Source organism: Capsicum annuum, chromosome 11 (assembly GCF_002878395.1).
Source record: "Capsicum annuum cultivar UCD-10X-F1 chromosome 11, UCD10Xv1.1, whole genome shotgun sequence".
Lineage (NCBI taxonomy): Eukaryota > Viridiplantae > Streptophyta > Magnoliopsida > Solanales > Solanaceae > Capsicum > Capsicum annuum.
Window position 1 is genome coordinate 123,983,892 of NC_061121.1, and position 19,055 is coordinate 124,002,946.

Sequence of the window (19,055 nt, forward strand, 5' to 3'; positions counted from 1 at the left end):
ATTTTTATTGGTTATTATATACAATCCAAAGCATATAGATTGTATAACCCCCTTAGTAGAAAGATTTTAATCAGAAGGGGTTAGTATTTGATGAAACGACAAGCTGAAATTGGAGTGGAAGCAATGGTAAGATGCAAGAGAAGATTTTTATACTAACTGGAATCACTTTTGATGGAATTCAAAAGCTAAATGCTACAGCTACAACAATGAGTTCTACTACAAATTCCCCAAATTCATCTTCTTCAGCTTCACCGAGCAAAAACTCTTCATCCACAACTCTTGAAGAGTCTACAGATGAGCCAATTCCATTAAGAAGATCAATAAGGCTTACAAAGCCGAATACCAAATATGCCAATGACATGTTTACATCTTTTTAATTTTCGTTTGTTGTTTCAGATCCTACACATTATGGATAAGCAGTTGAAAAGGAAGAGTGACGGAGTGCGATGCTAGAAGAGATAAATTCTCTTGAAAAAAATGGCACATGGGAGATGGTGAAATAATCAAAATACAAAAATGCAATCGATTTGAAGTGGGTTTTCAAGATAAAGTTTGAAGCGGATGGGAGCCTACAGAAGAATAAAGCTCGTCTTGTGGCAAAAAGATATGCGCAACAATATAGTATTAATTTTGAAGAAACATTTTCTCAAGTTGCTCAGTTTGAAACTGTTAGACTTGTTCTAGCATTGGCTGCGCAGTCACATTGACTAATTTATCAATTTAATGTCAAGTCGGTATTTCTCAATGAAGACTTACAAGAAGAGGTCTATATAATACAACTAGAAGATTTCATAAAGAAGGACGATGAAACAAAGGTCTACAAGCTAAAAAGTCATTATATGGTTTGAAGCAACCCCCTCAAGCATGGTATAGCAAAATCGATGGTATTTTCAGACAAAGGAATATATGAGAAGTAAGAATGAACCCACATTGTATGTAAAGAAGAAAGGTACTGATTTCATTATTGTTTGCCTTTACGTTGATGATATCATTTATACTAGCTCTTTTATTTCTCTTGTGGATGAATTCAAGTCGCAAATGATGAATGAGTTTGAGATGTCAGATATGGGTTTATTACATTACTTTCTTAGCCTTGAAGTCCATCAAGATGAAGATGGAATATTTCTATCACAAAGGAAATATGCCAAGGACCTTCTCATTAAATTTGGTTTGCTTAATTGCAAGCCTGCAGCTATACCTATGAATGTTGGTAAAAAATTACAGCTTAATGATGGAGCAGAGATGGATGATGCTAGAAGTTTCAGAAGTTTAGTTGGAGGTTTGATTTACCTAACCCACACTCGCCCCGATATTGCATTCTCTGTTGGTGTCATTTCCAGGTTCATGCAACAACCTTCAAAGGTTTATTTTGGAGCAGCAAAAAGGGTTCTGCGTTATATCGCTGGAACTATGGACTATGGTATTTGGTATTCACAAGTTTCCAATTTTAGATTATGTAGATTTACTGATAGTGACTATGTTGGTTTGTTGGATGATAGACAGAGCATTTCAGCTCATGTTTTCACTCTAGGTTCAGGTGTGGTGACTTGGAGCTCAAAGAAGCAAGCTACAACAACGTTGTCAACCTTAAAAGCTGAGTACATTGCAGGAACTTCAGCATCTTGTTAAGCCATCTGGATTAAAAGGGTGTTAGCAGAACTTTAGCATAAGTAAGAAAGTGCAACAGAGATATATTGTGATAATAAAGCATCGATTGCTATGACAAAGAATCCAAGTTTTCATAGCAAAACTAAGAACATTGACATCTACTTCCTTTTCATTCGCGATTTGGTAGCAAAAGAGGAAATAATAGTGAAACATTGCAGCACTCATAAGCAAATTAGCTGATATACTGACGAAGTCTTTAGCAGCAGACAAGTTTATTTATTTGAGGGCTTTGCTTCTGTAACTTTGAATTAAAGGGGAGTATTTAAGACTAATTCAATGTATGATCTGATCAAATTTAATTTGTTAGTAGTTTCCATTTTCTTGAACTGTTACCAGTGATGCTGCAGTATGTTTTAGTTAACTGATAGTGGATAGTTGTTGCTTAGTTAGTGGAGTAGTTGTTAACTTAGTGACTTAGTGATTTGTTTGTTTTGTAAGTCTATATAAAGACTTGTCTTCAGTTGTTTTTAAGATACAAAAAAGTTGAGTTTCAACATATATTGAGTCCTCTTACTTTCAGCCTCTGTTCTTTTAAGTCTTTTGCAGTCTATTATCCTAAAATATAGTACTTCCTCAATTAGTTTGGAAGTGAGACGTAATTGATTGTTTAAGTGCGATCAATCAAGAGCCTAGCTAAAATCAATTGATTGAATATGAATCAAAAGCCTAAAATAGAAAAACGTGTGGGGTTTAATAATTTCTCTAACAGTACAATAACAGCTCCTACCTAAAAGGAATGAGCTTTGCCTAAACCTAATCATGTGTAGTACTCTCTTCATTTCAAAATAGTTGATCTTTATTAATTTGACACTCCTCTTAAGAAAATTCTTTTAGAAGTTTATTTTACCAAATTAGTTTTATTAATGTTGGTTTGAAAATATAAATTTGAATATATATAGTTTGTTTAGTCATTTAATGAAAGAGGTACGATTGGAAGAAAATAATAATATTTTTTTCATTTTATTAAAAAAAATAAATTAATTTGATATAAATATTTAAAAAAAGAGGAACAACTAAAAGAAGATGTATATTCCTGTTGAACTGGAATAGGTTTAGAAGCCAAATTTAATTATTTTGTTAATTTGAGTAGTAGTTAAATGGTATGATTGGCACGCATACGGAGAGCACGTGAGGCTGAGGATCCATTGTTTTGGGTGTGATTTTATCGTACGCCACCTACTAAGCGTCCACTTGTCATGCAACGAAGATGATTGTTTTGTATGGGCAAACAACACTTTGCCCCGTTATAAATTCTCTCTCTCCCCCTTTGCATGAAATTGTGGGATTTTGGTTCTGTTTTCTTAGAGAAGAGAAAGAGCAAAAGGGTTCTCAAGAGACATTGACATTCTTTCGAAAGGAAACTTTTAACTTCCTTGCATATATTAATATTTGTATCATTTACTATCCTAACAATACATGGCCATATTTGACCTCCACCATCCATGGCTCTTTGTGTTCGGAGTCTTAGGTATGCTATAGTAATTTTAAGCTTTACATGTCTGTTTCCATTTTTTCAATAATTTCATCTCTTTTGTTAATTGTTTGCTTGCTCAAAAAGTTGGTGCCGAAACGCCTTGGTCACTTTTCTTGTAACCAAACTTTAGTTACTTCCATCCTAGTCTAAAATATATTCACATTGTCCGTGCATATGTATTCTCATGAATGTATTGCGTGATAAACCTTCCTGGTACCTGATTTTCGTCCATTTTAATTGCCGACGTATGGATACAATGTAGTTGATCCGATCCACAAAGTTGTTAATTACATATAGAGTATTCATGGGCAGTAGCATCAACTCCACATATCTTGAAAGCACTAACCCTTTTTATTTTTTCCTTTGTATATTACAGGAAACATTATCTCCATATTGGTCTTCTTAGCTCCAGTGTAAGTAATCACCTTTCTTTAGTTCTAACAAAGAGAATACTGTATTATTTTTCTTAGACAGACACTTATATTGAGTTATATTGATGTTGCAGGCCAGCATTCCGCCGAATCTGTAAAGAAAAATCCACCATGGGTTTTCAATCAGTGCCATACGTGGTAGCACTATTTTCGTCCATGTTGTGGATGTATTATGCATTTATCAAGAAAAATGCGATTCTTCTAGTCTCCATCAACTCATTCGGTTGCGTTGTCGAGACCATTTACATCTCCATTTTCATCCTCTACGCATCCAAAGAAGCTAGGGTAAGCACTGCCAAATTATCACGAGAGTGCAGTTCGATTTTGACGTAATATGGTGGTGCAGGATTTTTTTATTTTGGTTAAATAATAGGGAATTACGAAAGTGTTACATATATAGTTTGATGTTCTGAATACGCAAATTGAACAGAGACAGACGGTGAAGCTTTTGGTATCATTGATCGGAGGATTGTACTCATTGATATTTCTAGTTACTTTATTCCCTTTGAACGGAGCCAGTAGAGTACAAGTTGCGGGTTGGATTTGTGTAACCGTAGCAGTGGCTGTTTTTGCAGCACCTCTTAGCATTGTGGTAAGATGACTTGACAAACTATACTAATAACGCCATTTCAAAGTTTTTTCCTATAATTAATTAATTAATTACAAGTTCCAATTCTTATGTTCTTTTATACAGTTTCAAGTAGTTCGGACAAAGAGTGTGGAATTCATGCCCTTCACCCTCTCTTTCTTTCTTACTTTGAGCGCTATCATGTGGTTTGCCTATGGTCTCCTACTAAAGGACTTGTGTATTGCAGTAAGTATTTGTACCACATGCTCTACATAAATTACTACTCTTTCGTTCACTTTTACTTATTACATTTACTCTTCTGTTCACTTTTGCTTATTACATTTAATTTTGATACACTCGTTAAAATACAATGATGACATACACAACTATTTTATGATGCCAATACCCTATTCATTGTTGTTTCTATTTGGTATAAATTCATTGTTGTTCAGTATTAAAGTTTTAAAAAATAATTTAGAGCATAAATAATTAATGTTAAAGGGTAAAACATGAAAGAAAAATAATAATGTTTTCTCAATATGTTAATAGTAACAAGTAAAAATCAAAATCTAATTTTGGAGTAGTGAACAAGTAAAAGTGAATGGAGGATGTACATATACTCTTTCTGTTTCATTTTACTTGGTTTTGTTGACTTCATACATCTTTTAAGAAAGCTTTAATTACACTATATTTTATTAAACTGACCTTATTAATGATTTGCTAAAAACTCTAAATTAGATTATGCTATTTTTGATAGTCATTTAATATTAAAAGCAGTATAAAAAATAATAATAAAGGTTTCTCTTAATTTATAAAATTAGATAATTAAATTAAAATATTTATTTTTAATGTAGGCGTCAATTAAAATAAAATAGAGGGAATTCTCTGATACAATGAACAATATTTGGTTACGTGCTAGTTACACAACGTAACTAAAACCAACCTACTTACAAGGCGACAAAAAAGAACCACAAATTTCGAACATGAACATGTTGTGTCTTTATTATTTACGAACAACTTGATATTCGTACATTTATTGTTCGACATAAATTGGTCATAGTAGGATTCAACCAAACTAAAGTAACGGGTTCGTAGAAAATATTCTTAAAAATGATTTCAGTATATTTCATTTTGAGATATTTTATATTATAATATTTTTTTTTAATTATCACTTATTGTCAAAATTTATTATTATTGTATAGTTAGTAGTACTCCATTTATTTTTACTTGTACATTTTTTTATTTTGAAATGTCCAATAGTATTTGTTTAATTTATAAAAACAATAGATAATTTATTTATTGCTACACATTTTACTCTTAACATTAAAAGGATTCATCATTATTTCATAAAGCATTAAATTCATTATATTCAAAAGATAATATGATAAATTATCATATGTCAATAAAAAAATTGGACAAGTAAAGATCTTGAATGAAAGAAGAGAGTACTAAATATGTTATAGTAATTTTTATTTTTTTTAATTAAAAAATAAGCTTTTGTTAACTGTTATCGTACCAATTGTTTTTTTTTAGTTCTCATACTCCAAAAGGCTCCTCAAAAGAAGAAAAAGGACAACGAGACACTGTATGATTAGATGATTGAGATGCTAGCTCCGTTCCTTTTTTAATTGCTCCATATTTTTAGTTAAACGTTATAATTTTTAGTTAATATCTTAATATGTATTTATTAAGCAAAATGAAAAAAGAAAAATTATATAATATTTTTCAAGTAGTTTTTAAATATCTAAATTTAAATTTGAAATAACTAAACTAATTTAATTTTGAAATTTAGTTAAATTAACTCAAAAGAATGAGGAAACAATTTCTAAAAAGGAGTGGAAGATGTATTTTTTAACTGGTCATTAATTTATTTGGAGAAATTAATTAATAGTACGTAATTTGTTAAACTTTCTACAGCTGCCGAATGTATTGGGTTTCTTCCTGGGAATGATTCAGATGTCGCTGTATGGAATGTACCGATTCGTGAAGCCAGCAGCAGAATTAGAGAAAAAAGTGCCGGAGCATGTAATAAATATGGTCACGGTTGGAAACTCAGAACAAATACATCCTCTTAACTCCGAGGACATGATAAAGAAGCCCCACGATCAGGAACAAAACAGGGAGAGCATCGCAAGCCTAGTACCCATGGCAAACGACCAAGAGAATGAAGAACTTCCGGGCGGCGACCTGGCTCAAGTGAACAACTTCCAGTCCCTTCAAACACCAGTGCTTGTCGTGTGTGCTGCATGAGCTTCACTCCTTAATTAATCTTTGATTATTTTATCGTTTTACTGCCCTATCTGCTTGTATGTTTCTTCTTCTTCTTTTAAAAAAGAAACTATTTATAATTGATATATATATATATATATATATATATATCCCTACCACATCTCATTTCCATTTCTCTGTAAAAAGAGGAAAAGAGAAATTGTATGAATCAAAAGGCCGATATATTATTTATATTATTTACATTTCAATCCACAGTTTCTTTTTCTTTCTAATCTAGCCAGTGTAAATATTAATCATTAAATGTTTGCGAGAAAATTTCCAAATGGAATTATAATGTTGCACCACTAATTTCTTTAAGGTTTTAGGTTAGTCGTTAAAATCTTTTCACACGATATCAAAATCAAATTGTATAAGCCCGGCTGTATCATCAACCTTTCTCTCCACTATTTGTTTGGTATAGATTTCTCTCTCAATTCAAATTTCGAGACACTATGGAACCCTCTCATTCTCCTGGCTTCAAGGTCTACTTTTAGCTTATTGCCCATATCATCTCATCTTTTTCTTGAAGCTTACCCTTCTGTTTCTACTTCCTGTCTTGGATTTATTCTTTTATCTTATTAAAGAGACACAGGTAAACAATAAATAAATTAGATGTGTGGAACAGAAAACTTGTTGTACTTGCTAGAGCACAAGTTTAGCACGTAGTAGAACCAAACAAAGACAACTCTAAATTTGTTATTGCGTTCCAGATCGTAGTACTGTCTTCACACTATTACACCGGGGACTCGGTCCTGACCCGAGAAAGATTAGACAAAAGAGTGAGAAGAAAAGTAGCCACGTATATTAGCTAGTTTCAAGTAGCCAGGGTATTAGTCACATTAATGAAATTGAAAACTGAAACTCTTGCTTACAAGACAAGCATTGTTGGCTTGTTCCTGCACATCAAATAAAAAGAATGGCAGAGGTGGCACGTCAGCCAAAATAAATCATAATTTAGTGTTTGGCCTTCTTTCACTGCCCCATGTATTTGAGAAGTTGAATGGACAATACCTAAGGAATTTGGCTTCTAGCAATCAATAATCTCAATCTCTCTCTCTATATATCATAGAAAACTAATGTTAGCTATAACTATGCAATACCGCTAAGATTACAATTTGTTCTAACAATTTTGTATTATAGAGTTTGAGATTTCTGTTTTAAACTACCTAACTAACAAATATCTTAAAAAAATTACTATCAACTAAAGAGAATGGGGCTAGAAACAATATTATGGGGACCTAGAGTGTGTTAGCCCCATATTCACAAAGTATGTTTTAATAACGACGAACTGATAAACAAATATCTTGTAGGATACACAGAAGATACAATGGCATCTAAAAGGATACCTAAGGAATCAACCTAGGATTTTCAAGAATATCTCGCAAAGGAAATAAGCATCCACTCACAAAGGAGCCGATGCTGAACTTGGAAATAACATTAATCATGGATCTTATCAGATCCCCAAATATAAGGCAAATGACTGACAAAGCAATCACTACAACATCTCTCACGAAAAAGAAAAAAGGAAAGAAGATCACACCCTTTACATGGACATATCTGATATGAACATATATAGCTGTGAAAAGAAGGCTACACCTATGAACATATCTGATATAGACATACCATATGGTGCAATCTCTCAATCAAAGAATCAATTCAAATCCTTGATTAAGAAGAAATCCCTTGGGTTTCCTTATGAAGAAAAAAAGCCGAAACAGCTTAAGGATATAAAAGAAAAGACTGAAGGTCGAAGCACTCACGCAACTTCAAACGAAATTCTTATTGTGTCTCAATCTTAGTCTCTATAAAGCTTTGTACTTCATAGTTTATAATAGTTACTCAAGAGTAAGATCAAGTCAACTTAGTCATACCGACTGAGGCTGCGTCACAAGATCTGAAAATCAAAATAAGCTTAAAAAATTATTCACTACACTTGTACTCCGACTCTCTTTGAAAAGATCTAAGGAAACTTTGAAACCCAAGGGGACTAGAAGTAGGAACCACATTGATGTTCCGAACCAGGACAAATCTTTGTGTCTTTATTTTAATTACTTATTTACTTACTTATTCATTTAAGTGTAATCTGGTCTGTTAAGTACATTGATCTGTAGGTTAGTGGACTGTGAAGGCTTATCAGTAGAATTAAAGGAATTTTTTAATTCACCCCTCCTATTGAATTTCAATTGGTATCAGAGCAGGTCTCACTAAAAGTGTTACTTAACCGCACGTGAGCAAAGATACAATGGCAAACTATCAAAGTCCAGGAGCTCTTCTTCAAGATGGTCACTCCCCCACAAGAGCATCATATTTCAATGGACAACACTACTCCTATTAGAAGAATAGATTCAGAATCTTTGTTCAATCAGATGATTTCCAGGCATGGGTTGTTATTAAAAAGGGACCAAATCCCATTCCAGGACTCAAAGAAAAATAGAAGGACAAGGAATCAAGAAGTACTGATGTAGAAGACCTTGAAAACTTCAAAATCACCAAGGAACAATAAGAGGTAATTCAAACTAGTGCAAGAGCTATAAGCTTACATCTTTGTGCACTTAGCGGTGAAGAATATGACAAGATATCAATCTGTGAAACTACAAAAGAAATGCGGGACAAATTAGAAGTAACTTACAAAGGAACTACCAAAGTCAAAAAGGCAAAAATCAGTGCTATGGTCAATGAGTGCGAGCTCCTCAAGATAAAAGATAATGAAAATGTGGAATCAATATTTACTAGATTCAGTAAAATTGTTTGTGAATTGAAGTCATAAGGAATGATCTATCCACACAGTCTGCAAGTTCAAAAACTTGTAAGAAGACTTCTAAAAGCATAGGAGACCAAAGCTGCCATTCTAGAAGATGAAGATCTCCAAAATTTGACCTACGAAGAACTACGAAGTAATCTCATTACCTATGAACGAAACTATATTAATAGGTATAACATAGAGAAAAATAAGAAACCATTTGTTGTAGCCTACCACACACACAAGTGTACGTAATCGTACAAGTAATATAGTGACTCAAAGAATCGGATATCGTACCCACATGGACTACTAGATTAATAATTTATTTAATTCAGTTTCGACAATAATGTATTCAAGTATTTCAGAGTTCTAAAATAGGTTAAACAATTTAATGAATAATTTAACAACTAAGTTAATAACAAAACAATGAAAATACCAATGTAAGCTAGGTTGTAAATAATACGAGATGAAATTTTAGGGCTGAGGCACTCTTAACAATCATATGAATCTCTATCCTTATCGTGGTCATGTTGATTATTAAGTTATTGATTTGCAGGGTTTAGATTATGATTATGGTCTTCCGATCCTCTAATCTTCTACCTAAAAGAGCATTACAACTACATCATTGAGCGAGGATGCAATAATCCATTTAGATGCGTTAAGTTATATTCCTACAATCGAACCAAACAAGGCTTCTAGGTATATTCCTATCCTAGCCGCTACGTCCTGTTTTTCGTTCTTTATAAGAATACGAATTTGCTCCTTAAACTCTTCGATCTATCCCTATGATTCTCTTTTTGGGGCTCACAAAGGGATTATAGATGTATTCTAATGGTGTCTATTCATTAAAATAGTAGAAATAAGAGAATAGGAATAACCCATACGATAAATCAACATTAACCACCCTAAGAATATCAAAATATCATCATGTTCTTAGCCTTAACCCAAAACAAGGGTTTTTAGCCGCTCATGTTCTAAATAAGTATCAAAGAAATGTAATTAATCATACCAAAGTTAATGTTGAAATATGAAAATTCAAAGAACCTTAAGAGAACTCTCGTAATTATTTTTGCCTTTGTTAAACGTATGCCAAGATAATCCAATTTATGTTTAAGTCTTCCTTTTATAGTGGGGCACAACTTACACGAGTTTTACTCTTCACTGCATCATGGAGGTCATCTCGGACACTAGGGTCAGCGGCGCGGAGCCATCTCGGACCCTTACTAGAAATTGACTTGCTAGAATAATCAGCTTACGCATCGCAGGGGCCATCGTGGATACTAGGGTCCATGGTGCAGGGCTATCGCAGACCCTTACTTGAAATTGCTATCATAATATTTTTACTTCTCTACTTCATTCCATGCTTTTTGAACCTTTTTCTAGTGTCTTCATCTTCAGCATGTCACTCTAAGTACTTCCATAGTCCAAAGTCTCCTTATTATTGCATCAAAGCACGTCCAATTTTATCACAATCGAGCCCTGTAACAACTAATCATGTCCTTTATCTAGAGAATACAATTATAGCTCAAACACAATACAATTAACACGTTTTAGCTCATAGAACATGTCTAAATATGGATAAATATTTGTACTTAGACGTATAAATATGCCTAAGATTACCACCTTACACTTAGAATCTTGTTCGTCCTCAAACAATCCTAGGAAATCATTATAACACAAATAGGCTTCATACCATAATCTAAAGAAAGCACTTTTGTTGGGCATACACAGGTTACACATGACATTAATTTTCACCTCAAACATATCATCTCGCATATAAAAGCACATGATTATAATTTTCAAACTCCCGAACCTCATAAGTGGACTCTAGCATGCTGACAAACTTATGCATATTATTCAATCAAGCATTCCTATAGGTCACCCAACTATTCTCTAGATACACTATCACAATAAGGTGGTTACCCAATTCATTCACAATTTTATAATTTTACATATGATATATGATGAACCATATGATTTCCCTTAGTGTACTACTCCACTAATAGTCAAATGTTAAGATTAAGGATCAAATAGGTCTTCAATGGGTGTATGTAAGCTAAGGAATGGGTAGGAACTATTTGGGTAAAAATAGTGGATAATCTCCCTAATTGCTTATAATACATCTCAAGAACACTACAAAAACTCAATTAACAACCAATTCTTCACCTCATCTATCTTCCCTATTTCTTTTATTTTGGCCTCATCTCATTAAGCTTATTTGAATACACTATGGTAGGGAGTCTACTTTTTCAACACATAATTCAGTTTTTTCCTTGAACATTCTTTATTCTTTTCATCACCTAACTCCCGACCTTATTGTACCTCAATTCTTATACCCATATGTATATTTTGGGGCTTCACTATCACCTTTTTCCTACTTATTTTTCAACTCCTTACTCGACTAATTTTTCTTCACTAAAGCTCCTAGGATCTTTGGATCAAGTTAAGGTAAAACAAAGAAGGGGTATAAGCTATATGTGAGGCTACCAAAGAAAATAGGCTAGAGGCTCAACATGGCTAACTAAGGATAATTGCAAGGGTAGATCAAAAGAGGTTTGAAATATGGGTATCAACAAAATACCTACATTATCTCCTAAATGCAACACCTTTTATTTCACTTCATAAACACACCGGACAAGTTCTAGATATCACTATGCATATGGAACAACTAGAAAATCTCACTCACACTTAGTGCATGCTAGACTCAAGTCGGATTCTTATAGACTCTCGATTTGGTAATTGCACAAATTTTGAATTAAGACAAAAAACCGAGAGTCACACAATTAAGAATAGGTGTTTAAAACTAGCATCCCCCTTTTAAGTTTGACATACTTCTCTCTTCAAAAAAAGAATTTTTCATGTCATGTAGCCAACTAGCCCAACACAAAGTATCTCGACATAGAGTTGTGGTTGGGTTCTTCTCACTTATTTATTTTCTAAGACTAATCCTCTTAGGACGGTCGTCATCTATCCATCATAGAGGGAGGCACATAACTATGATGATTTATTAAAGTTAACTTAAGGGAAAAAATTTACTCCTAAAATTGAATTAAAATGAGATAAGCAAACAAAAATTACGAACTAAGAGTAATGAACTAAGCAAAGTAGAGAAACCATTACAATTTACTAAGTCAGCTAATATTATAATTACTAACTATTATAGACCGAATAGTTAGAATGACAATCAAAACCACATAAATAATAATAATAAAATAAATATCCACAAATAACCAAAAATATAGAGTAGCAAATGAGAGGTTCAGAGAATAAGAACCACCACCTCCACACTTAAAATATAGCACTGTCCTCATTACTTGCAGACATGACTAAGTAATGAGGTGGTCCATCACTCCCTAATCAAGCATCGTCTATGTCGTCATTGATATCTGGATGGTATGCCTCAACTCCTATGTCTAGGTCCACTGCCTTCTTCTTCACTGACTCAATATTAGAATCTCCTAACCACCCCCTCGTCTGTGGGCACGTCATTATCGGCAGGATCTATAAATTTTAGGCCTATCCACAAAAAAGTTTAGGCATGGTGACCAAGAGGGTAATCCAGCTCGACGACATAAATCTCCTCATTCATAGATGGTATACCCCTACTCTTAATTAGAGCATCTGTAGCCCATACATATGGGCAGTAATCTCATTATTCCAAGCCAGATGCTCAGGCATAGTAAACACCGACCCATGAGCCATATCTAGTCCTTTAGTCCTGGTCACATCTATCGAGAGTATGTTCATTGTAACGACTTGATTTTCTAGCACTGAAATGTCACACGATGCTCATGATCTCGAAGGACCACAAGCTAACCCTCTACTGAAATCTGTACCTGAGCACTGCATATTATAAATAATAAATATGGAAACTTGCCATAAGGTTCAAAAGCATCTAAAAAATACTCAAAACTGAAAACTGAACACTGATACATCTGTCTGAAAAACCTCTAAACTGTCTGAACATTGAATTTGATGGGACATGTCCCCAACTAAATCCATCTACTGAAAATAACTAAATTTGATGCGATAGTAAAATGAGGATCATCCTCAACTAAAGAAGACTCACTGCTACGTCTACTGCTGCTGATTGGGACTGAGCTACTAAGGGTACTCTAGATCTCGTTCCTTTGAACCTATGGTGTCAAATAAAACACCATAGTGCAAATACGTCAATACGGGAATATACCAAGTATGAAGATGAGGTATGGCTAAATGCAAGGGCTTATGCATGAACAATTACTTAACTGAATAATCATGAAAGTACTGAATGAGAACACATGCATGAATGTACAAATCATAATTGAAATCATCACAACTCAAAATACTAAAACTCAGATACTGATTTACCGTCATCTGAACTTACTACTAATACTGAGATACTGAACATCTGAATCTCCTAATATTGATAACTGAGTACAGGAATTGAGATCAGTCTTCTCTAGAGAGTGATCTCAGAAACTGATGTTACTGGAGCTGATTACCTGAATCTACTCACATCAATGACTGCACTTTGAACTTGTTACTTTTAGCTGACTGAATTGGAGATCAAACCTCTCTAACGGATGATTCCTGAATCTACTATCAATGATAAGATGAGATTTTATTTGAGATCAAACCTATCTAGCAGAGGATCTCTGAATATGATAATGAGAATACTCAACTGGATCTGAGACTGAGATCAAGCCTATCTAACGGGTGATCTCTAGATCTGATAATGAGATTACTCAACTGAATCTAAGACTGAGATCAAGCCTATCTAATGGCTGATCTCTGGATCTGATAATGAGATTACTCAACTAAATCTAAGACTGAGATCAAGCCTATCTAATGGGTAATTTCTGGATCCAATAATACTGATACTGAATATCTTTATATGAGATGATGCCTATCTAGTGGGTGGTCCATAAATCAATAGAACTACCTGAGTTCTTTATTGAGATAGGTGACTGTATCTGACAGTCCTGATCTCTGAGTTTTACTCTAAACACTGATACTAAAACTGTAACTATAGGAGTGCTCAATTAACCGACATTCCCTAAATCTGAACTGGTAGGGTCCAACCTATAACCCCAGCTGGAAAGGTGTCAATACCATGCCATGGCTAAATACCTCTCTGGTCAAGCCTCTCTAATGGGTGACCCTCGCAGGAAGTCAAGCCTAAGGCAGTATAATACTTAAGCCTATCTAGTGGGTAACAAGCCTTTTCTAATGGGTGACTCCTGCATCCTGCGCTGGCTACGCAGTTCTGGAGTTCAGGGATTGCTTCTAATGACTCTGCCTCTCTAAGGGGGAGCCGTCATCCCTGCACTCGCTCGGTGCTAGCTCCTACTCCCAGCTGGAAGAATCTGAACTGATTCTTAACTTAAACTAAACTGAATCTGATACTGATCATATTTCTCGATTGATTTGACTGAGTTAAGCTGAATTCACTTAGTTTTGTATCTGATAAAATATTACTAAATTTCATTATCTAACTAAATGATACAGAGCTTTAAATAGATTACTTGATTACTACTGAGGTCTGAACAGAGCACTTGAATACTACTAGATCTGAGCTGAGTACAGAGCTGAGGCTAGATTACTAGCGATACTAAGATTACGGAGATTACTATAATTTCTTAAGTTCTGTATCTATTGAGAGTACAGAGTTCTATAACTCACTGAGTTCTGAGAATTGTAGCTTGGCAGAGATTATCGTGAAAACTGACACGGGCTTTAGACTACAGTTAAATTGTTGGGTATAAATACCCCAGGACTCAATAACATAAAAGTAAAGCACAACCATTCTTGAATTATCAAGACCATGTACATTTATTCACCTTCACAATTACTAAAGTATCTCTTCAAGCATTTAGAAATCATAAACATATGATAGTATAAGGAGACATGCTATTGGCTCATACTCCATTCAACAAGGTTTTGCCTCAAACACTTAACATGCATTAAAGAACACATAATTGGGGGATTTCATTCTAACATATCACAATTCATTCTCTAAGGCTTTTCAACAAACACTTGGCATGAATAGGATTGCACACAATTGGTGATTTCTAGTCTATATGCTATAATGGCTCTAATTCCTTCACATAAGTATTTTATCAAACATATGGGGAGCATGCTTTGCTTATTCAATAATTTATACACTTAATTGACATGAACATATCACTTAACAAGCAACTTGAAGAGGGTTTATCATGAACATCACATGAATATCACATACTAGGGTCAAAGCTTGAAAACCTTGTAAACAAACATGAATTAAAACTCAATAATAGCATGAACTTCAATTTCAATTCACATGAATCATAAAAACTTATAAACATAAGAAGCTTTAAATTTTGAAAAGGATTCTTGAGCTTCTTGGGTGAAAGGGACCCAAGAATCAACATCTACATACCTTAGGGAAACTCTTTCTTGAAGGCTCTTGGAGAGATTCTTGATTTCTTGATTTCTCTTGAAGAAGAAAGAAGGATTTTGATTTTGTATAACCCTAGATTTTGATGTTGAAGATAAAGAATAAAGTTTTGAACTTTGATCGGATATAAATAGAGGCTGAAAAGAATGGGAGAAAGACCAAAAAACCCTTTTTAAAATAAGTTAAAAATACCGAACGAGGGCTGCGACAGTTGAAGCGATGGTCCGTTGTTTAGTCTGACGGTCATCGGATCGTCCATCGCACATAGGTCAAAAAAAGAACATATTGCCTTGATGCGACGGTCTCAGCACCGGTCCATCATAAACTTAAGGGTCCGTTGGATCGTCCGTCGCGCATTGACCAGGATGAGGCCACACTACTTCAGCGCGACGTCCTAGCAATGGTCCGTCGCAACCTTGACGGTCCGTCGTCCTGGTTGTTGCACTTGGGACAATAAAGGGAGTCACTACCTTGGTTGCGATGGGCTGGGCAACAATCTATTTTAAGATCGACGGTCTGTCAACTCGGCAGTCGCACTTGGGTGGTTCCGATTGCTTTCAGTAAAACTTCTATAACTTTCTCCTTCGATGCCAGATTTTGATGAAATTTATATCAATGGAAAGCTTATTCAATAATCTATATGACAAAATGTCGATATTAGGGAAATTATATATGGTTCAAAATACTTCTCGCTTAGGAAAAAATTTCTCAACCTTTTAGGGCTGGATTAATACTTTACTAAACTCGCTCTAAGGCTCAGACTATGAGAAAATTTTGCGGGTTCTTACAGGTGGAGTCAAACCCTCCTATGGGAAATTAATACAACTTAAGTTATGGGTATTTTGTATATTTCCCCTTATAACTTCTTGGGACCCCACAACTTAAAAATACCTTTTTGGGGCGTCATTAACCTATTTGCAATCAATTGAACACTCTAAACTCTCTAAAAATCTCTCAAGGCTCTTGGGTTAAGTAAAAGCTAGGGTTTCCTTCAAGGTGGATAATTGAGGCCTATAGGGGTGATTTCTTCTCATCTTCTTCTTAATCTAAGGCATGCTACTCCTCCTTCATTGTTAGTTCCAACTATAAGCATATTTTATGAATTTTTTTCAAGGCATGAATGTTATATGGTTTTGGGTTTTTAAATATATGTTGAGGATTTTTGTTATAAATTCTTCGTTATGGTTTTCCCATTTTTTAATTATGGATTTACATATTTTAATGGTGATTTGGACATTTGGTTGCATGGGAATGGTTAATTGGTACTTGGTTTTGGTTTTGGAAACACTATGCCCCCAATGGGTTTGATAAAATGCCTATGAGAATGCTTTTACTATATTGTTAGACTTTTAATGGAACTATTGCATGGTACAACTTGGTAATGGAACCCTAAATAGTATAAATGGTTTAGAATAAATAAATGTTAATAATAAATGGAATGGTGGTTTAGTTGTGTGGTAATGATTTTAATTAGGAAATAATAGCGGGATTCGATAGCTAATCGTGAAGGTAGAGTCCAATGGATGAACACTTGGAACTCATGTTTACCGACATGAGGATTGGTCATGGAGACCATATATAATACTTATGGGGTATATGGGAATCCCCTAAGTACACTTGTATATATGTATCATGGAGAGCAAAAGGTACTCGGGAATCCCCTACTCTTATGTTATCTATGGTTCGTGTGGATATACGCATTGAGACCCATTTAGAGGGTTATATTGGACCCATATAGCCCATGGGTAGTTTTAGGATAGTTAAGCTACACATACCTAGGTTAATGGTTTTAAAGACACGCTAAACTTGGTCCCTTTTCCCAATATGATTATATATTTGTATGTATGGTTATTAATGCATATGGCTGGTTTATTTAGTTTTAAAAGTTGACATTATTTTATCCTTATCTTTAGTGCATGATAGCGTTCACCCACTAACCCATCTTCGGGTGGCTGTATCCCCACGCAATGTAGAAACCATCCATTCTACTCCTCCTTCTTAGTGATCAAATTTAGGATCAACTTTATTGGATTGGAGTGGTGAGCTTCTATACTCCAAAAGGCTCCATTTCATGTTATGAATATTTTTACATACTTTGATTATTTCTTAGACATTGGATTTGGCTATGGTTGGGGGCATGTCCCAACCAAATATCAGTTAAAAGCTTTGTGAAACTACTAAAGGTTGGGGTGGGAGATGTCGGTATTGGTGTCGGCCTTAGTATTAACATTATTATTAGGGATGATACCATTTGACTGTATTTATGATTGTTCCAACCTTTTATGATATGGACTTATATTCGGTTATTGTTTTGGTTTTGGTATAGTTATTGGTTTGGTATTAGATGGTTAGACTTGCTTGGGTTGGTCATGGTTATGGACCTATCCTAGAGTTCGAATTGGTACAAATACTTTTTTTTGCTATACGATCGAGATTCATCTGACTCAGAGTATGTGTATGGATGGTTGGGTTAGGTATTGGGGGTGGTCCCCAGTCCTGGTTAGACTTGGAATGCCTATTACGACAAGGCCTCAAGTTAGGTCGTATCAAGTTGTTATTAGAGCGTCAGGTTCATAGTTAACTAAGAGTCCACAAAGCCGTGTCGAGTAGAGTCTCTTTTAAGATGTATAGTATGCCATACTCATAAGAGAGAGGCTATAGGATATTTAGAACTATTTCTCTTCTTTGTGTTCTATTTCAAGATTGGATTCTAAGGTCTTGGATTTCTCTGATTTCTATTTTCTTATCTTTCAGATCATGCCTTAATGATCTGAAACTCACGGGAACTTCTCTGTCCTAACCAGAGATAATATTGATAGGACACACTCTACTCGAGGGATCTATACGTGATCTAGGGTTCCAATCCCTGATATTTCTAGAGTTCTATTGGTTATAAGTAGTTTTCCTCAGGAAGATATAACAATTATAGTGTTTTGTCAGTTGAGTCATGTGATTGCTCAGTTGGTAGCTTCTCAGGTTGAGTGTGGTGCATCTGGTAGTGTATATTCTGAGGCCATAAGGGTTGTCCTATTCATGAGGTTGAGTCTACTAAATTTTACTGGTGTTAAGGTGGAGGAAGATCCTCAGGGTTTCCTAGATGAGATGGAAAAAATCTTCAGGGTCATGCAGGCCACAAATATGGAAGGATTGAATTTTGCTTCCTATCAGCTAAAGGATGTGGAGTACTAATGGTATGAGGAATAGGATAATTTAAGTGGTGATATTGAGGATTCATCTTTATGGGAAACTTTCTCTAATGCTTTTCTGGATTGCTTTTTTCCTTGGGAATTAAAGAAAGCAAAGGTAGAGAAATTTCTTAATGGGAAACATGGGAAGATGTTGGTCAAAGAGTATGCATTGAAATTTCACCAGTTGTTTAGGTATGCTCTAAAATTGGGGTCTGATATAAGGGATACGATGAGAAAGTTTGCATCAAGACTATTTTTGGATTTGATCCTTAAAAGACTGTATTGCTGATCAAGGACATG

At 34.6% G+C, this 19,055-nt stretch overlaps 2 protein-coding genes across 2 annotated transcripts; both read left to right on the forward strand.

Annotated features, from left to right (window-relative positions):
- Positions 1 to 906: 906 nt before the first annotated feature.
- LOC107846421 (uncharacterized mitochondrial protein AtMg00810-like) lies at positions 907 to 1,629 on the forward strand. Its single transcript, XM_016690822.2, has one exon. It carries the CDS (start codon positions 907 to 909, stop codon positions 1,627 to 1,629), a length of 723 nt encoding a protein of 240 aa, XP_016546308.2.
- Positions 1,630 to 2,757: 1,128 nt separating this feature from the next.
- On the forward strand, positions 2,758 to 6,642 carry LOC107848500 (bidirectional sugar transporter N3). The gene is made up of 6 exons (XM_016693278.2): positions 2,758 to 3,136; positions 3,519 to 3,555; positions 3,648 to 3,858; positions 4,004 to 4,165; positions 4,268 to 4,387; positions 6,059 to 6,642. The coding sequence occupies exons 1-6, from the start codon at positions 3,085 to 3,087 to the stop codon at positions 6,389 to 6,391; spliced, it is 915 nt and encodes a 304-aa protein (XP_016548764.2). The 5' UTR covers positions 2,758 to 3,084; the 3' UTR covers positions 6,392 to 6,642.
- Positions 6,643 to 19,055: the final 12,413 nt, after the last annotated feature.